This window comes from Metopolophium dirhodum, chromosome 1 (assembly GCF_019925205.1).
Source record: "Metopolophium dirhodum isolate CAU chromosome 1, ASM1992520v1, whole genome shotgun sequence".
NCBI classification, from domain to species: Eukaryota; Metazoa; Arthropoda; class Insecta; order Hemiptera; family Aphididae; genus Metopolophium; species Metopolophium dirhodum.
Window position 1 is genome coordinate 89,609,623 of NC_083560.1, and position 22,492 is coordinate 89,632,114.

Sequence of the window (22,492 nt, forward strand, 5' to 3'; positions counted from 1 at the left end):
TTTCGTTTTCCTAGATAACATTTTGGATGTAAAAAATTTTGTCAGAGTGTAGAACGTTTTTTGAGCTTTATTTATCCGAACACTTAATTCCTTTGACCGATTCTTTGTACTTTTTCTTTTCTCACAGATATTTAAAATCACTAACTTTTTCATAGGCTAAATTCTGCGTCACACTGGGGTCCTCCCCACTCTCGATTAGTTCCATTATCTTTATTTTCTCAGTGTTTATTTCAAGGCCTATTTTCTTCGCTGCTTCTTCTAACACTTTGGCTGCGTTAGCTGTGTTTGCAAGCGAATCACCTATTATATCTAAATCGTCAGCAAAACCGAGAAGCTGTATCTTATTCTGGCTGATTAGTAAGCCACCTTCATTGTCCTTTAGTATCCTTATTACCTTCTCTAGGGCAAGATTGAAAAGTACTGGGGACAGGGCATCCCCTGTTTTAGTCCAGTTTCTACTGTAAAGGTTCCTGATGTTACATGTTGTGTTCTTACTCTGTATTTCGTGTTTTCCATACATATTTTAGTTAGTGCTATTAATTTTTTTGGGAAACCAAACTCGTACATAATGTTTCAGAGACTCTCTATGGATACTGTCATAGGCTTTTTTAAAATCTATGAATAGTTGCCACATATTCTGCCGATAATCATACCTCTTTTCAATTATTTTGCATATTATGGATAATTGTTTTGTGGTTGAACGGCCTTTCCGGAAACCACATTGGTATTCACCTAAACAATTCTCCGCAAAAGGGACAATGCGATTTAGTAGTATTCTAGAGAAGATCTTGTATGCAGAGTTCAAGAGCGATATCACTCTATAATTGTCACATTTTGTCTTGTCTCCTTTTTTGTGCAATGGTGTATGATGATTTCCTCATTCCAGCTATCCGGTACTCGTTCTTCCATCCATATTAGCTGGCACAATCTGTAGATTACTACATGTAGCTCCTCCTCTCCTTCTCTTTTATGAGTTCTGCTGGAATATCATCGGTACCCGTCATTTCCAATTTTTCAGGCTAGTTATTGCAATTTTTACTTCTTCTAGACTAACATCCTCTACATAAGGCTCTTTCATATTCGATATGTACTACAGGCTGAGCTGGCACCCTACCATTTAGTAATTTTTCAAAGTATCTTTTCCATCTCTCAACTCCATTAACATTTGTCCGTCTTGGTCTCTGATTGCATTCCATATAGGGTTGAATTGCTTATACTGTTTAATGACTTTAAAAAAGTTTCTAGTTTTCCCCCGTGTATGGTCATTCTCTGCGGTTTGTAGTATGTTGTTAAAGAATTTTCTTTTTTCCCTTTAAAGGGTACTTTTGCAGATTTTACGTTTTTGTATAAAAATTTCTTTGGTCATTTCAGTGTTGTTCTTAATAAAGTCATCTCTCGCTTTACGGCGTTTGCCAACAGCAATCCTACAAACATCATTATACCAAGTATTTCTTGACCTTTTCAGCTCACCAATACTAGTGGCTGCTGCTTTTTTGACAGCATTACTTACTTTTTCCCAATCCATATGTACGTTCATTTGTACATTATTCTCTTTAAGATTCTTCATGACTTCGTTCTCATAATTTTTCCTCGCGATTTCCTCTTTGAGTAACTAATTAATTTTAGCCCTTTTGCCTTGTTTTAATTTTGGATGACTTTTTAACTTTGATCTAAGTTTTGAAATCACTAAGTAGTGATCCGTGTCACAATCGGCGCCTCTATGGCTTCTTACATCGTAAATGGTTCTACGGTATCTGGTCTGTATGAGAACGTGGTCAATTTTGTTCAGGGTTTCATCATCCGGTGACCTCCACGTGGCTTTGTGAATATTTTTACGTTGGAACGTAGTACTACTAACAGTCATTCCATTTGATGTTTCAAACGATATCAATCTTTGACCATTGTCATTTCTGTTACTTAATATTGATATCCGTTCGGATACTGGATTTAACTCTTTTATGTACGGTACTAATGTCCTATGAACTGCAAAACCGCTACCGAAGTGATGCGTATTCTCCATTCCAGAGAAAAAAATTGTGTACTCTCCAATCGTTAGTTACCCTACTTCCAACCATCTTATTTCTTGTATGGCTGCTACTTTAATATCGTAGGTGCTAAAGACATCAGCTAAATTTTGGCTTGCACCTGTTTTATACAAGCTTGCCATATTCCATGTCGCAATCTTAAATCAGCATTCCGTTTCCAAAAACCAGTCTTCAATCCATGTAATCTTGTCCGAGGCTTAGGTGTAGTTGTTTTCATAACAAGGTTATTTTACTAGGCAGGTTTGTTAACCCTGCGTTTAACCCCCAACCTGGAGGATCAGACTGAACGAACCAATTAAGGTCAGTTCAGGGCTCGGCGCCCCGGGTACTCCAAAACCGTAGCACAAAGTAGTACATCCCCTGAGGGACTATTATCTGAACAGTGAATTAAAACAACTTTGACTATTTTGACTTGTTAATATGCTATATTTTAAAACAATTTAATTTGCATTATATTTTATACTTACTACTAGGTATATAACTTATATTTAGTATTGACAATATATGCTATATGTATATTATAATAGTACAAAGTTTCAGGGTTCTGAAATAAACATTTTAACTAGACCGTACATAGTGACCTAGATTCTAGGTCCTAGAACCATTAATTAAATTGTATTTGACAAGCCAATAATTATGTGTATAGATTTGTATAATTGGTACCGTCTTTATTTGTACACTTTGCGTACAATTGTCACAATATTATTATGATTATATTATTTATAAATAAAATGGTATTTATTATAGGAGACAAAGAGACAACGTCTCTCCACTTAGAAATTAGAGCACGGGACGGCTAAATAATTATTTTGGAGGGGCTATATTTTAGCCGAAAACATTAAATCCAACAGTATTTTAGCCGACAAATATTACAGCTGACAGTATTTTAGCCGACAAATATTCGTGATAAGAAATTATAGTTGATAATTATTATATTATTTGGTAATAATTATATTTTATATTACGGTTGTGGCCGAACAGAATTACAGATTTTGATAACAGAGAGACATACATTTTCCGCAAAAAGAATATTTAAAAATTAAATAACAGCGTGTCCAACATACAAATACAAAAATATTAATTTAATATTTAATAATTATTTAAGAAATAAATTAAGCACCGCCTATGAAAACTGCCCTAAACAATTACCAAAGGCAGGTGTTAAATCCACATCTGACTGTAACATTGTAAGATAAATAATTATTGTTCTAATGTATTTAGTTGTTTCAGATGTAACATAACCAATAAGTCATACATTATAGAAATTGTAATACTATATACAGATCTTACATGATTTCAGTTATGAAGGTTTGAATGTGATTGATGTAGCTTGTAAATAGCATATTAAATTAAACTTGGTTTTTGCAATGGTTTTAATTCTTTGTATATACATTTTACCTAGAAATAATACATTGTTGTGTAACATAAAATTTACATGATACGCAAGCAGGTTAGTAGCCAAAAACTATGTACGACTTACGAACATTTGAGGTGAACTGTTTAAATTTGTAACTTGTATACTGCACACGATAGTGAACAATGAATATATTATACAAAACCTACTTAAAAACGAATAATTATTATTATTTACATTTGAACTGAACATAACCTCAATTATTGTTTTTTATGCTTTTTGAAAGCTATCTATTTAACTACTGGAAAACTCGTTACACCGACCATTTAAATGAAATCTCCATAAAATTCTCTATCGATAAACTTTAGATTTCACCATTTCTCGTTCTCCTAGTAGGAGATGTGATTATATGAATAGGTTACTATTTCTAGGAAAACTACTGGCATAGAATGTTGTATGCTGCTGGCGTAATTGCCAAATGCGAACAAACGTATATAAATATGTAATAGTTTTAAAAGTTCAATAAATCATTTTTAAGTTGTAGATGACGTTCACATAAGATAATATTATAATTTAAAACGTTTCGGTTTAGGCTCTTCTAAAACGTACTCCCAGAGTCGAGGGTCCTCGAAATCAAATTTATGTTCTCAAAAAACCCGTGTCTCGTATTTAAGTTTGAGAAATTAGCATAACAAAATTGCTCGCCAATTTTTTTTTTTAATAATTCAAATTTTTGAACACGTATTTTACCTACTTAATAGTTAAAATAAAAAAAACTTATACTGGCTGGCAAATGATCTAGGTACACTTCTGCTTCGATCCTTGAAGATTTCATAACGAGCACTTTTATTGAAGGAATTAGGTTTTTAGATAGGTTTTTCACTTTCATACGAAAACCTAAATCATTCAATATAAATCCTATCGTTATGAAACCTTCAATGATCGAAGCAGAAGCGTCCCTAGACCAGTTCCCAGTTTTCAAAAGTTTATTAACTCAATTATTAAAGGGGTAAATGTGCCAAATTAAAGGAACTAGTACTTCGAAATATACATCTAATTTTGTGTTGTTAGCTCAAATATATATATTAGAGTGAATTTACCTATTATTTTATAGGTTTTAATATTTTATTCTTATAAACCTATCGATTTACGTTATAATAATAAAATAATGATTGATAATGCATACTGATTTGTTTTTTATAATTTTTACACTATTTGACTAGTGCACAACAGTAAATAGATTACTAACTAAATATATTTCATTCAATACTACTTAGTACATACCATGTTCAACATTGTAGTCATGATCGTGTTCAACAATACCTAAGCCAACATGTATGTAAGTCCTAAAAATTAATTATATTATTTTTTAATTGAATGATTCAATGATGTTACCATTAATCATCGGTGCATTCATTTTTGTTGTAGAAGAAAGGTGTAAAAACAGCAATATACACTTATATAAATAGACAACAGTACAGTACTATGTGGCTAAATGCTATTGAATTACAAAAAAAATCTCAAAAGCTGTTAAGACTTAATGATAATTACCTAATATGCAAGTAATAGTATTAATACAACTTTTATCATCTAATAATTTTTATCTATTGTTTTTCATCTTTCTGTCATAAAAATAAAATACAAATTAGTTACCTGTTTTTTTATATTATTGATATTGTGTCTTGTTTTTCGCTAACCTAAGGACAAAACAAACTTTAAGCACCGAAGTCAAGCATGATAATTTTCTATAAAAACCATTTTTTTTCAAAAATTTTGCAGTAATAGCACAATAAACTCACATAATGTAAGTACATTATAAACTTGAAAGCAGTGGCATGTAACATAGGGTCCAAGTGTTGCTCGGGCAACACCCTAAATATGGATGGGAGGGTATTGAAATATTTATGAAAATTTATGAAAAAATAGGTTGGTATAACAGTATTATGAGGTGTAGGTCACCTAAAATTATTTGAGCAACACCAATTTTTTTTATATTACACACCGCTGCTTGTAAGCAGGGTTAGACAAGTTACTCGATTTATTGTAACTCTAAAAATGTATAACTAGTTACACAATACTAGATACATCATAGATCAATGTTGTGTAAATGGATAAAAGTTACATTTAAAGTTAACATTGATACATAATATATGTTTGTATTTAGTCATTTATTATAATTAACACATTTTAAAAGTTTTCATAACAATACTGTAATATTTAATATTAATTTGTTTTTAAAAATTACAATTTTAATAAAGTAATTTAATGTATTAAGCATACAGCATATCTATATAATCTATATAATCACAGTAAAAATAATAATAGATAAACATGATTATAAAACATTTGTCAGTTGTCTAACATTCATTCTCCTTATAAAATAGGCGCATCAAACATAGGTAGTAATATTAAAGTATTAACAAAGTCAATGGTATTTATATATTATGCTAATACAATTTAAAAACATTAAATTTAATTGTAATTTTGTATCAATTATTTTCTACTATTTTTCAAAATTGTGGTCAGATCAATTTCTTCTAGTAGGACAATGAATTAACCCTGCAAATAAAAATAACCTTTCCATTGGAAGAGAGGAATAGAGATTTGTATTACACTTTACAAATAGTTTTTCATTGTAATATTGTTATTTAAAATTGAGAATAAATACCTACTAATTTATTTTTATCATTCAAAAATTGTATAACTTCTAAATTTGCTTTAGTATCAGTTTTTGTTTGTTTTTGAGATGAAAATACAAAAAAATCCTATTCATCTGCTTCAACTGAATCTATAACAGTGGTTTCCATAAAAAACTTTCCAACAGTATTTATTCACAAGTCTTGAATTTGTTTCTTTTCCACATCTTTATTCTCAGAGTTTATATGCTACGTGAAAACATGACGCCAATATAGCTTTATTCACTTCAGGTAATTAGTAAAAAAACTCAAGCCAAATATATATATATATTATATTTATATTTTTAAGTTCAGCTATAGAATTTGTATTAATACATATATAAAATCTTAGTTTTATAATTTATACATTACTTGTGTTTGTGTCTTATGTAACTATGTACCTTATACATAATATATATATGGAATTTAGGCAAGTTAATGCAATTTTTAAGTTTTACACTGCTTATATATTCTGATGAATTTACAATTGATACTAATAATATATGTATGTATTTATATAAGTTTTTGAAACTTTTGAGAATGAAGGTGAAGTAGACCCAGGATACAATTTACTAATATAAGTAATAAGTGTTTAGGAGCCACTTCAATAAGTCCTTTCAATGTATTTTTATGTTTATACTAGCAGACCCGGCGAACTCCGTTCCGCCACCAGATTCGTTTTATGTAACATTTCGTTTGGTGATTTAAAGATAAAGAAAAAAAATTTTTTTTGTTATATATTTGAAAAGGAAAATATTTATTTCATTTCACAACAGTAATAAATTCATTTCAATTACCTACTAAAATGAAGTGTTATTTAATTGTTTCATTGTAGTGCTCTTTGGTAAACCACATTTTTTGTTTTTTGGTCTGACGTTAACACAAACAAAGCGGATGGTTTCCCAACTCGTGAACACGCAACGTATAACTGTCCATGTGAAAAACAATGATTTTCCAAATTTATCCCGCAAACACTAAGCGATTGGCCTTGCGACTTATTAATTGTCATTGCGAACGCAAGGCGAACTGGGAATTGCAATCGTTTGAAGTCAAACGGAAGATCAGTCGGAATCATTGGTATTCGAGGAATACATACATTTTCACCTGCGTACTTTCCGTTAATAATGGTTGCCTCAATTAAATTCGGCATAAGTCTCTTTACCGAAAGTCGAGTACCGTTGCAAAGTCGCGGTGGATTCAAATTACGCAGTATCAAAATAACTGTACCAACTTTCAGTTGCAAGTTATGTGGTGGAAATCCTGGTATCTCCAGAGAGTTCAAAAACTCCGTTGGATAATTTACTACATCATCGGGATTTGTTATTGAATCAACGGATTTGTATGTCACCAAATCGCCAGCAATTTTTGATTGAATGGTGAAATTCAGTGCGTGGACATCATTATTCTTTGCTGCAAGAATTGCTCGTTGACTTAACCAAGCATAATTCTTATAATTCTCACTAATGTTTGGGAAAACATTTTCAATAAGAACTAATTGAGTGTCTACAAATCGGCAAAAGTCGTTGGTAAGAGTAATTAATCCAGATGTCGCATCAACTGGGACTTTTCCATTTCCAAGATCTAACAATTGTTTGGAAAATTGTGCAGCACTTTGATCATTTTGAAGTTGAACTCTCATATTAGTGGTTAGCGATAATGTTTTTACGTTATTCCATAAAGGTGATGCCTTTAGGCAAGCATTCAATTCATCTGCAGGCGTTCCACGGGGAACTACTGGCAACGTCTGCCTGAAATCGCCTGCCAACAATATCATCAAGCCGCCAAAGATGTTGTTATTTCTCCGAAGATCCTTCAGTGTGAAGTTAAGTGCTTCAAGTGATTTCTTATGTGCCATTGTGCACTCATCCCAAACAATGAGCTTGCATTGCATTAACAATTTTCCCATTGCACTGGATCGGGAAATATTGCACGTTGGAGTATCAATTGTGTTTAAATTGAGTGGCAACTTAAGCGCAGAATGTGCAGTACGACCGCCATCTAGAAGAGTCGCCGCAATTCCAGATGATGCTAACGCCAAAGCTATGTCACATCTTGATCGAATAGTGGCCAAAATCAATGAAATGACAAATGTTTTCCCTGTTCCTCCAGGTGCATCCAGGAAGAATAGACCACCAGTATTATTGTCCACCGCTTGCATTAATGTTTTGTATACTTGTTTTTGCTGTTCATTCAGCAACGGAACATTATTTCTAACGAATTCCTGCAATGTATCAACATTGTATTGCAGCTCTCGATTTAATTCTTGGTTGAATGCATCGTGCATCGATCGATTTGGCGCAATCATTCCTACTTCAATCAGTAGCTTGTTTGCAATAGTCAAGCATTGATCCTCAATCAGAATCAATCCTTCATTGTAGATTTCATCGGTTATTTGGATGTCAGGATTATTCGTTTGAATACGCAAGCGATGCAAGATATCTTCACATATGGCGTCTTTGTATTTGTTCCATAACTGAATTGGTTGTGAAGGAAAACATGTGGTGATGATAATTGCGAACAGCGTTCGTATTTGGTACGCATTTGATGAAACAACTGAATCTGCAAGTGTTAAATCCCAATGAGAATCGTTCTCCAGCAAACCCAATAGTTGACATGCTTCTCGATATGTTTGGCATTGGTGGCCATTCACAGTTTTCAAATGCGCAAATGATTTCGGTCCACGTACATTTACTAACAGCAGTCGCAAATAAAAACATTCATCGTTTCTAGGATGAACAGTGTACATACGACCTAGTGCATCAGTTGAAAACACCTGTGGCCAGTCTGGAACTGGGGTTCCTTGTTTGCGACGTTGGAATTTCTTTGTTGATTGATTCCAAGTGTAATACTTGGGCATTTCAACGTACATCAGCGTCGCTGCGAATGGATCTGCTTCACACATTGCAAAGAAGCTAGTCAATGTTGTCGATGGTGGTCTCTCAGCTCGTTGTGCCGCATTAGCCTCAGTGAAGTAAACTCTTTGGCCATTTTCCAAATGCACTGCTAAATGTACAACTGTGGGATATCTTTCATGAATTTGAAATGACAATAATCGCCACAGTGCTTCATTAGTACTGACGTATCTGCCCATTTGGAAGTTGCTGATTTCGTCATTCACATTTTCCGACGCAATACCAAACACAGCCATGTCGCTGCCTTTTGTGACGTACTTGCACAAATATTTGATTGATTTGGCCGAATGACAACTCTCAACGTTTACATGTGTTTCGAAAATTCGTGATAGCAGCGGGCAATATGGTACAATGAATTCATTTCCGATCTCAATCTCTTGATTTTGAACTTTAACTTTGACCGTTATCTTCTTTTGAACGCCGACGATAAACTGGATATCCATCGTTCCCTGTGACTGTTTCAGCAACTAACGGTCGCGGATATCGTTTTGTGCACTTTCCATCAGCCATGCAAGGCGATAATGGATTTAATGCACCGCACGGTCCATGCACCATCTGTGTCGTCACAATGTCGTGTAGACGGGGATCAGTGACTGGATCAGGAATTTCAGCTGATATGATGTCATCCACTTCATTTGAATGTAATTTGTTCAGCAACCAAATTAGGATATGAGCATGCGGTAGTCCACGCTTCTGCCATTCCACCGAGTACATATAACAACGTGTGTCACCAAAAACTCGATACTTAGTAAGCACATCCATCATAACCTTGAGTTTTTGCTGAAATACTCTGGCGATTATGTCATGGCGATCTTGCGGTTTTTGACCCGGTTCCAACTCGCGTTCAATTTCCGTCCACTTCGGATTGCATGTGACCGTAATAAATAAATCCGGAGTTCCATAATTTCGCACGTACGTCATAGCGTCTTGAGCGTATTCGTGCATGTGGCGTGGGCTTCCGATATAAGTTGATGGGAGAACCGTCAGTCGTCCAATATTCTGAACATCACCATCTGAATGAATAGCATCACGCAAGTGTATATAGTCCTCAGATCGTAGCTTTGGCTGATTGAATCTGATGAACGCTAAACGTTCGGTCTCGACTTTGACATACATGTCGACAGCGAATTGCTGGAATAGCCGACCGCACTTCAGAATGACATTCTCCTCATGTGTACGAATCATCATACGATACGCATAGTAATTCATTGCGCTTAGATTTTTATTATTCGTTGATACTCCTGAAAATGCAAAATTAAATGAATTGTTAATGGAAACCAATAAAAGTAATAATGGAAATAATTAGTGTGTGAATATTGTACCTGTAATTGGATCGACCATCTTCAACGTGATGTCGTATCCGTCTTGCCCTTGCCAATAAATGATTGGATATTGTAACGCATCGTACAAACGATGTGTCTCGTTTACACGATGCATGATATTGCTTCTTCGCTGAACGACAATGTCTCGTGATTTAGTTGGATCGCCAACAATAATTGCAGCAACATCATTAACGGTGGGTGCATTGAATCTTCGCACATGTTCACCTGTTGGAGTACAATCCGCTCTTATGACAAATTTGTGCGTATCCGATGGCATTCGTTCCAATGCTGTTTTGAACATATTAACCACAGCATTATTAGCGTGAAAAAATGCTTGCAACTGTTCAATAATTCGTCTCTTTAACTGTTGTGCTCCCTGTATATTGCACCGCACGTTCAGCTGATCCACCATCGACGAAATAAAATATATTTGCAGAAATTGATGCGGTTCATCTGGTGTGGTTGGCACCATTGAACCATGCAAATGATATATTTGACCTTGTATCTGTAATTGCAAATAATCATTAAAATTTGTTCATGAATACATTGTAAATCGTGTGATGGTGTAGTGTGTGGTGTATATGAAGTTGTTATGTGTTGCAATTATGTGTTGGTTATGTGTGTTGTATCTTTTACCTTGCAAGTCGGCATGAAGCCGCCTTCTCGAATGATATTAGCTCCAAAGGAAGTCATGCGAAAGCAGTTATTGTATTCAAGGATGTGTTGAAGAAAATGGCTGGAATCGGGATCACTTCCATCAAACAATGTTTTCAGTGGCTGTGGTGGTGTAAGTAATGGATCCAGTTTGACTTTTCCACTTGCGCAGCACAATCCAACCGTTTCTCTTTTGAACTTTAACGCATTGCAATATCGGCATATAGTCGTCATTCGTCCAATATCCAAATTTTCATCATCACTGTAGTTCGCAGTGGGATCATATTGGAATGCCAAGCGATTGTATGATGCCAATGATCTTCGTGTGCTCACGCGATGTCTCAATCGGTCATTTTCTCTTATTATATTTTGTCTTTCTTCTCTTAAGTTCCTTGAATAGACTTGTTGCTTGCTTGCATGTCTTGTGCGGCGGCCGATGTTCGCACGTCGTTCTCTAGGCATTTTGGACTATGGACAGAGTGTTGAATTTAACTTCAAATGCACGATCCACATAATTTACACTGAGCTTAAATGAAATTAACTGAGCAGAGAATAATGACTATCTGTCAAACACTTTATCACGCACCGTTGCTATTGGTTTGAAGTACATGCTATGTATAATAGATGGCGCTGTATGTGAAAAACGATTTCCCCACTTTTCTGTTGAATTTTTCCTGAATTTTCCAGAATTTTCTTTGCTATAAACCTCACGGAGCCCAAGACCTTTCCAACGAATGCAAAACCGTGGAAATCGGTTCGTGTGTTCTGGAGTTATTTTTATATAATAGATGAACGTATTTCCGTCAATTTTTGGTCCAGTAGTGGTTTAGGAATATTGTATGAAACTTCAGTAGTCTAATGTTATTCTACAATTTTTAAAATTATTGAAACCTTCTGGCAAGCAATAATTTTGGTTTAAGTTGACATACAAAATGTCATGAAGAACACTAATTAATGTTAAACTAGTACTACCAACAATGGATTCACTAGTTTTAAATCTGGCTAAGCTAAATTCAATCTTAATTTTTTTTTTTTTTTTATTGATCTTTTTGTAGCTTCGGTGACATGGGCTATTAGCTCAATCTTAATTGTATTAAAATCATGAGAATTTGGTCTTTAAGACAGAATTTTTCAACTTTCCAGCTATAAAAGTAACTAAAATTAATTTTTGAACATAAATCAATCCTACTATATAAAACAGAATAATTATATAAAACATAGATTTAAGTACTAATACTTAATTTAAGTACTTTAAGATTTAAGTACTAATAGAAGAATTCAAACAATATGTTATTAGATTCAAGGGAATGGTAACCAAAAGGATGATTTTTTAGGAAGGAATCTTCTTTTTTAAATCTTCAATTTCTTTTTGAATTAAATATATTTCTGCTTGATCAGTTACACTGGTTTTGGATGTTTTAATATTTGTTTCTGTTTCGATAATATTTCATTTTCCTATGAAAATGATGTATTTTCTACTTTTTTACGCCTTAAGACAGAAATAGAATTTTAGTTTTTAATACCAATATAATTGTAAATTAACAACACAAATATGCAAGCATCATATAATTATGTTTACTTATTCATTCACTTGTCGAGCTGAACATCTTTATTCCAACCCAATTCTACATTACACATTTATAAGTGATAATAATAAAATATATATTTTGTAAAATAAACAGTGATACATTGTATAGAAAAATGTAGTATAAATTAGATTGCAGCACCCCCTATAAGCAGAGTTTGTGTTGGGGGAGCAATTCTTATCAATACAATTTTATTAGAATATATAATTTAAGACCATTATATTACAAAACACTCATTTGACCAAAAACTTTAAAAATAGGTAAACGAATATTTATATTTTGTTTGTATCTTGTACTATGATCATGATCTGAGTGGATAATTAAATGTTTATTTTTCTAAAGTTCCACTAAAGTATAAAAATTAAAAATATACCTAAAGTCATATACTTTTAGTTCTTTATAAATTAATGTGGTACTTTTATTAATTATAAATTAAGTAGATATTTAATTATGCAGTTTATAGTTACTATTAATGTGGATAGATGATTATTGAATGTTCCTCCCCAAATTTAAATACCATAAGTATAAATAGATTATACCAAGGATAAATAAATAATTCTTTTTTGCGCATTATAAAATATATATTTAACTTCTTTAAATATGAAGAAGAATTTTCACAAAGTAGTACTTAAAAAATGTATATGGCTATCCCATTTGAGTCTATAGCAAAGAATTAAACCAAGATATTTTAATTCCCTCACATTTTCTAGTTTACACACTCTGGCAAACATGTTTTATTAGATATTGACAAACATTTTGTTGAATGGACTATTAAACCATTGATTACCATTGATCACCGTTGACGCGCAGATGACAAAAGCAAACGTCCATGTATAATATTTTAAATATTTAACAAAGTTTAAAAGTTTAGACTAATTTTCCAGGCACAAGTGGCACAACAATCAAAATACAAACTGACAAATATCTAAATATAACTGACCATCATGTTATCATTATTATTTAATAAAATAGTTTTGCACCATAGGCGCAAATAGTGTTTGAAATCTGGGGGGGCTGAAGCCGTAGCTGAGTTCAGGATACTGAATACTCTTATGATGCTTTTAAATTATTACAAAACCACTAAAAAAAATTACCTTGCTGCAGCAACATGAACTACAAATAAACATAAACATATATAGGTACATATATATATATATATATATTATATACCATCTAAATTAAAATTCACTTAATCATCTAATATTATATTAACACATTGGTATTTTTTTGACATCAATTTTTTTATTATTCTTATAGTAAGCCTCATTACAATAATTTAATTCTCCTTTCGGTTTTACTAAAAGTATTTAGAATCTCTTCCACGTCAACAACAATATCTTTTTCAATTTCAAGTATGCCTAAATTGCTAAACTGGTTTTGGAACATAGTAGATCTTAAGTAGGTGTTTATTCTTCGCATTGTGGAAAATGACCTCTCAGAAGTGGCTGAACTTACAGGCAATGTAATTGCTATTTGAACAACTTTAAACAAGTTGGGAAAAACTTGTTTACTTAGGTAAACCAGTATAATATAGGAACATGTTACACGTCACACAATTTATTATAATATATAAATATATTACTAATTATTATATAATAAAAATGTATGTATAAGAATTTTAAATACCTACCTTTAATATTGGTCTTACAGGTCCTGATTCTAAAGTTCCAAGATCCAACAAAATATTAACATCAATAACATCGCATTTAATTTGTTCTGCAGGTTCATCTACCTTGACTTCGTCATCAATATCATCACATTCAGCTTTTTTAGTAGATTTGCATTTCATATTAAAAATGTTGTACATTTTAGCATTGTTCATGGTAATATTGTATATTCTCAACGGACGATCGAGTGGATATTTAATCATGAATTTATTATAGAAAATATAAATATCGATCAACGAAAAAAATAAACAATCAAACCAAAACGTTACGAATTAAAACCATGTGTCATGAGTAGAGACCGAATTTTCATGCAGTAAAAATCAAAAAAATGTGCAGTTAATAACTTAAAAATTGCAAAAACATGCAATTAAGTGCCTAAATAGTGCAAAAATGTATTTTTGGCCTAAAATTGCTTAATACTTAAAAACATTTTGTAAACATTCAAAGTACATTGATTTAAACCCTTAAATTATACTTTATTTATCCAGTTTTTTACTCTATTACAGTATTAGCAATTAATTATTAAAAAATAAAAAATGTAAAAAATAATTAAAATATTGATAAGAATATACACATTGTGTAAAAAAAACATAACAACAGAGTTAAACTATTTAATTTTAATTCTAACTATTATACATACATATTTTAAAACATTTTTATTTTTAAACATACATCAAAAAATTTATTTTTTTATTGAGTTAAAATTTACAATGTTATACATTTCAAAACTGTTAGCAGAAAAATTGTGCCTTCTATCACTCAATATGTCTTTTAATTTGGAAAATGTTCGTTCTACTTCAACAGAAGTGATAGGACAGAGAGTGATAGCATCAGTGCTCTCATCGACCATGATGTATATATAATGTTCTCCAATTTTTTGGCGAATTTTAACCATAGTCGAGTCGAAACAAACTTGCAGATACTTTTTTTTCTGAGTGTGCTCTCGTCAGGTATACTTTTATTGGTATATTTTTGTAAAAAGGATCTAAACGGTAGGGACTGCAGTTTGAAAAATGGTATATTTACTCCTACTAAAGCCTGGCACAAATCAATATGAAATTGGTTTTTGCTGTTTGATTTAAGAATATATTATCAGCTTGAGTTCACTTTTTCCTTTTGTATAGTTGAAAACTGAAATATTATCTAGTTTAATTTTAAAAATGCAGAATATGCAATTTCATGCAATGAAAATCAAAATCATGCAATTTAGAATAAAAAGTGCAAAACGTGCAATTTCGTGCAAAATAAAACTACGTTTAAATTAATCTACTTCTCATGATTCGGATTTATAATTTGTTTTTATATGTTTTAAAGCAAAGGAAAAAAAGTTGCAATTGCACGAGAATCCGGTCTCTAGTCATGAGTGTGCGTTGTGCATGAGATATTGAGATATAATATAGTATGTGAAGGTCTGCCGACCGTTTCTTATCAGACATCAGTGCTGCACATTTCCCACCAACTATTCTTTAGATTAGCGTGATCACGTGGTTCTCAAAGCATTAATCGAAATTCGATTATCATTTTTCAAATCATTCGTTACGCGCAAAAAGTGATATTTCTTTCGAAATTACATTGTAATTTATAATGTGTATTATATAGTAAAATCATTTGTTTTTGGGGGGGCTATAGCAATTCTTAGGGGGGCTAAGCACCCCTAGACCCCCCCTATTTGCGCTTATGTTTTGCACATAACCTTAAAAAGCCCCATATCGTCTTTCTCTCTTCACGTTCTCTCTTCCCCAAAAAAGCCCCCGGCCCCATATGGAACTGGTATAGGCATGTCCTATCCATTCTTATATTACCTATGACTTGAACCGTCAGTCTTACCAAGAGACGATGTGACGTAATGACGTCATACTATTTGTTAACAATAATTAATTTTGTTTAAAAAATATAACCATCAAAATTGAACCATGGTTCAGGTATGCGGTTGCCCGTAAGTGATAACATAGAACAATTGTCGGCCAAAATACGGTCGGCGGTATTATTTGTCGGATAAAATACTGTCAGCTAAAATACGGTCGGCGGTAATATTAGTCGGATAAAATACTGTCGGCTGAAATATTTGTCGGCTAAAATACGGTTCTGCCAATATACATGTCCAATCAATTATTTTCGGCCAAAATACGGGTCGGCTGAAATATTTTTGGCTATTTTACGCGCGCTCCCATTATTTTGTTTATGAAATATTTACAAATGTGAATTTTATTTTAAATTATAGATATATGTTTCGATATTTGTTAAAATCGGTTTTTCGTTGTACAGTTATATAATTCTTAAAATAGATTCGATGTTCGCGATACGGCCGTTATACGGTCATACGTATCATTCTAAATATGGTATTATATCTAATATTATCGCAATATTCTCGCAATTATTGGCGCGAGGGTACAGGGGGAATGCCAATGTGAGTGGGGTTTACTATGTACGCTATGAGACACGTCTCGCCGTTCGTAATTACCTCAGTACTCAATATTTATTATCAATTTCGCCGTCGCATTGTCACGCTATCGTGATAGGTGCGTCGTAAGTGTTTCTTAATATTTATTGTTTTATATTGTAATTTGTCCTCATGGGCCATGGCTGATGATTTGATTATGTAATTTTGAAAATTTTGAAATTATTAACTACTCATACGAAAATTAATGTGTACATTTGTTGTTATATTAAATTATCATTTAAAGGAAGTTGTAACGTTTTAATTTTTTTAATATAATATTTCAGTTTGTTTTTAGTTTTTGAACATTCTAGCTATTTTTTCCAGTGTCTCCCCAACCAAAAACCTCATGTCTCGATGTACGTGCCTCACCGCTTGCCACCACCACCCCCCCTTCACTATATGACCCCCCGCCCTTGCACGGTTCTCGACGGTGGAACATTTCTCCCGTGGAGTTCCACATGTATTTTTATTTTTAAAGACAGAGAACGAGGTGGGGAAATTAGTCTGTTCTCCAAAATTGATAACACTGTCGGACTGGAGAACATCGATGATTTCTTACCGGTCGTGGACGGTGTGTTTCTGAATCGACCGAACTTGTCAATGGAGGTTGGTCATGACAAGATATTTCTGGCACAGAAGATTGTCTTATCTAAATGCAACTTAGTGAGTTTTCAGTACATCGACTGTGCTTTTTTCATACCTAAAAAATACTACTTATTAAGTAGTTATTATTTATAATTAAGAGGACATCACACCCGCATGTGTTGTCTTCACACGTACGACATAGATAAAACGTGTTTACAAAGTCTGAGTAGAACTCGCTCAATTTTGGATCTAGAGTAAAAATACTTAGGGCAAGACAGTGCGTTTATTCCATTTTTCCCAATACAATGTTCATTATATCGTTTATATCGACATTTTAAATGACCTTTAACTTTACAGAATTTAATTTTATTTAAAAACACACGGTCTTTCCCGCCAAAATATTGTCATATTTTAATTTTTGTAATATGTGTTTTATTCTTAAACCAAAATTGAGCGAGTTCTAATCAGACTGAGTAAACGCGTTTTGTCCATGTCGTACTTTTGTAAGACGGAAACAACACATGCGGGCGTGATGTCCTCTTAAGACATTTTCTTTAAATAAAAATAACATAGATCTTTTATTAGTTTTGTTAACAACAAATTTAAAATAAAAAGTTAAAATATAATACATTAATACAGCGATTTATTTCCTTAACCGTTATAATGAAAAGGCTGGAAAACCGACCATCACTTATGGGGAATATCTCAATTCCATGGAAGTAAGTACGGTACCTACAAATGCCGAAGTAAATGATCTCATAAATACCGTAATGGATGGAACCGACTGCATATATCTGGACGTAACGATGCGCAGTGAAAACAAAACGCATTGCATTCAGTACGCGTCTTCACTATGCCGTCAGGGTGAAGCAACCATATGGGAACAACAGTTATTCACGGAACTCAACAAAAAGGTACAAAAACGAAAATCACAGTTTTATTAATTTAATTGAATTACTTATCATATAGTTGTGTACACGCTCAAAACAATAAACAATATTTTTTTACTGGAGACACATTTTTATATGGGTTTAAAATTTAATAACATACTCTGATAAAATAATTTATAAAAAGCGGGTAACTGGATATCGCTCTATAATAGATTGTATTAAACTTAAATTCAATAATATAATATCATTGTATAAGAAAAACGATTCTGGAAGGCGACATTTTGTCAGTTTGGATATTGTATATTGTTATCTTTATCTTTATATCTTTATCTTTATATATTATTAAAACGTGAGGCGATTTCTTATGACAGTTATATCTGAAGTTCTACCGGACCGATTTTCATGATTTTTTTTCTAACGAAAGTACTCGGTGTGTAAATGAGCCATCAAAAGAGAAAAGTCCAAAATAATTATTAGAAGTATAAAGTTTGCCGTATTGTCAAACGACGACTACGGCTGCCGCCGGAATAACCCCCACTACTCCTATGTCTGCTGCAGTACTGCCGTCGTCGTCGGCGGCGATGTATATTTATTATAATTTACATTATGGCATTGTGCACTGTTGTGTTATCGTCGTAGTGTCATCGTCTGAATCGCGAAAAACCCAAACAAAAATACTTCGTCTTTTCGCGTACAGCAGAGAACACTAAGTTTTATTTTAATTTTAATTTAATTTATTATATTATTTAAAATGGAATATCAATTAATTCCCATACCAGGCGATGTAAATTGTTTATTTCGTTCCGTGTCATATTTAATATTCGGCACGCAAAAAGAACATCGAAATATTCGATTAAGAGTAGTTAACTTGGTGATAAATAATTGGGATGTGTATAAAGAATTTGTCATTGGTGATAGATTACCTATTTATAATTCTAATGATTACGAACATTTGATGAGCATAGATGCGAGTATGCTGGTCACATCAAACTTGAATGCATTAGTTGACTTTATTCAAGTCATTCATTTCGTGTGTATAGATCTAATGATCTTAATGCATTTATAGATTATGGTTCAGGTACTATGATGTGTAATTTATTTTTTTCTGACCATGGTGACGCAGGACATATAATATACATATTACATAGTAATATTATGAATATTCAAAATTAATTTATCCTACCTAAAGAAATAAATGCAAACACTAATAGTAAGCGTAAAACACATTCTTTAACTGGAAGACGTGAAAGAAAAAAACGTAAAGAAAACCAGAATCAGAGAGTATTATTGTATAAGTTATTTTATAAATGCGTTTATCACATAATATAGTTCACGTTACTCCCTATAATTTGGGTAATTTAACATTTAAATGCGAGCATTGTCATTCGTTGCACTTTGAGTGTGAAAAAACGACTAGAGGGCATTTCAGTTTGTGTTGTGGTACCTAATCGCAAAATATCTTTACCGGAGTGCCGTTTGCTTAATGAAATATTTGATTTGTTTATTAGTGAAAATTTTGAGTTTAAACATTTTAGAGAATATATACGTCAATATAATAGTGTGATGTCATTTGTCTCTTTTGGTTCTCACATAACCAGTGTTGAGACTTATCTAGATAAATATATTAATTATCTATTATCTTATCTAGATAAAAATCTAAATGTTATCTATTTATCTATCTTAGATGAAAACTCCAGTCATCTACTGTAATTTATCTAGATATGTTTTTTTATGTTTTAGAAATTATTTTCGTTATTTTTATTATTACCTATATTTAGGTTTCTGGTAATATTTACTATTTTAGTTTGTGTCGTCGCGTTTGTGATCGACGACGATCGGACGATAACAATTTCTGTTAATTAATTATTATTATTATTATTACTAGATGATCATTTAAGTACCTACATAACCATATAACTGAGAAAGAAATAACAATATAAAGTACCTAGTGAAGGAGCCCGTACCAAGCCCGCATAACGAACTGTATACATATATATTACTACTTTGATTCTTTTCTCACTCACTCTACCTATGTCGTACCTACCCCTGACCTCTCTCTACGCGCTGTCCACTAGTTAATAGTTTATAGGAATATGGTCTATGGTATATTATTTTTACTCTATAGTCAATAGTCTATACTATAAAGACACATTCGTAGTTCGTACCACGAAATTCCAAATGCTGGCAGATATGTGGGTAATTAAAATAAATTAAATGATGTCAGGTCGAAACGTGGAAAGTCTAAACTCCCTAGAAATTATAAATGACTAAAAATAATTATTTCGTTGAAAATAAATCCCTGGATTACGTAACATTACATGGGTTCAAGTGTACAACACATGCTGCTCCAAGCGGAACATTTAGTGTAGTTTGTTTTTAATTATCAGTTAGTTATTGCGGCGAAGTGTGAAATATAAAATAATAGCTGATCATTTATATTTTTTGTATTGGTCATCATTTCATAAAATATAAATATGAAACGTTTTTTGGTGGCTACGTCTTCAACAGACAACAATGTTTCATAAAAAACAAAAAATAATTCAACATTGTGTGTGGAAAAAGCTATTGACGATCCTGACTCAGAAGTGGAAGATGAAGTTTTACCAACAGAAGCTAATCAAATAAATGTAAAACCAAATTATTTATTTAATGGCGAATTCTACAGTATCATATCCAATGATGGCAAAAAATTAATTGCGAAATGTGTTAATTGTTTGAAACCCATACAAGGCCAGGTTAATTCTACTGGAAATTTTCTTAGTCATATTTAGGTATATTTTTTAAATATTATTTTAACTTTTAAATGTTTAAAGACAAATACCTTGATGGTTACTACTTACTACCTACTTTGTGTAGATTAATTAGGTACTTCATTTAAATATGTTTAATTTATATCTGAAATTATTTATACCTGCATTGTGCATAATAAGCTAATGTATCCATATGTTTATGTTTCCAATTTCGATTGGAGTGAAGTACTAAAGTACTAAAAAGCATATTATTATTATTATTTTATCATTATATTATATTAATTGTATTGTTATTGCTTTGAGCAATGAATTGTTACAACTCAAATAAAAAACTATAAAACGTAATATATTAATTTGTTAAAAAGTGTACCTTAAACAAATTCAAAATGTTCTTTACATGATAAGATTGATGCATCTTATTAGTTATTAATCTTAAACAATTTAAATTTAAAAATATTGTTTTTAAAAATTTATCTGCTTTTTATCTAGATAAATTCTGATTATCTTTTATCTAATAAATAGATAATTTTAGTAGGGCTTATTTTTATCTTTATCTAGATAGATTTTTGGTCTATTATCTTTATCTTTATCTAGATGACAAACTATTTATCTGGGCTCAACACTGCACATAACATTACCATCGGGGTACGGGCCTTATTGTTTTAAAATACATGGTGATATATAACATCGTATTAGCTCCCTTTATCCTAGCTCTGGCCAAAATCCATCGTATGGTAAATTATATATTTTAGACTTTGCTGAAGCAAATACAGTTAGATTAAATAAATCACAAAATATATTACTAAAAAGTTATATACTTGATAAATTACACCAGTGGTTCTCAACCTGGGGGGCGCGCCCCCCTAGGGAGGCGTGACAAAATTTCAGGGGGGGCGTGAAAATGTTGAAAAAAAAACACGAAAAATGAAAACGTTGCCGTTTTCTACGCCGTGCCTTGCAGGTGTGTTTTGTCGCCTCCGCGGTCGATCAGTAGATATACATTATACACCGAGCGATTATTACGATTTTATCGTATAACAATTATTACGGTTAGAAAAACCGCCACTCGACGCGATTAGATCCATTCAAAATTGATGTGGACATACTTCCAGATTATCTTCAAGAGCAAACCATCGACCTTAAGAATGATTCACAAGCAAAAGAAGACTTTAAAAATAAGACTGTTGAAGATTTTTGGCTGTGTTATCTCTCTATTTATCCGGAAGTTGCCAATGAAGCTGCGAAGTTATTGGTTCAGTTTTCTTCCACCTACCTCTGCGAGTCTGGCTTTTCGGCGCTTGCTTATATAAAATCGAAATATCGAGCACGATTGGACGTGGAGAGTGATTTGAGATGCGTATTATCACAGATGTCGCCAAACATAAAAAAATTGATTAAAAATAAACAGGGCCAACCCTCTCATTAATTGTATATTTAATAATAGTTAAAATTAATTTTAAATTATAATAATATTTTTTTTTTGTGCAAATAAATTCATTTAATATTAAAAAAATGTCATTGAAGTTGTATTCATATTAATCCAATTACCAACATTAAAGTATAGTTGACATATAAATGTTATACATATATCAATATTATAATAGTGAGGGGG

General features: G+C 32.3%; 2 protein-coding genes across 2 annotated transcripts in view; one reads left to right on the forward strand and one right to left on the reverse strand.

The window, feature by feature from the left end:
• The window catches only part of LOC132935682 (pyruvate kinase-like), a 58,314-nt gene that overhangs the window by 25,280 nt on the left and 10,542 nt on the right, over nt 1–22,492 (forward strand). Inside the window, exons 6-7 of the mRNA XM_061002302.1 lie at nt 17,134–17,318; nt 17,912–18,154. Coding sequence (XP_060858285.1) covers nt 17,134–17,318; nt 17,912–18,154 — 428 coding nt within the window. The remainder of the gene's footprint in view (nt 1–17,133; nt 17,319–17,911; nt 18,155–22,492) is intronic.
• On the reverse strand, nt 9,377–11,710 carry LOC132936258 (uncharacterized). Its single transcript, XM_061002949.1, has 3 exons — nt 10,945–11,710; nt 10,309–10,813; nt 9,377–10,227 (listed from the first exon to the last, which is right to left on the reverse strand). The coding sequence occupies exons 1-3, from the start codon at nt 11,422–11,424 to the stop codon at nt 9,377–9,379; spliced, it is 1,836 nt and encodes a 611-aa protein (XP_060858932.1). The 5' UTR covers nt 11,425–11,710.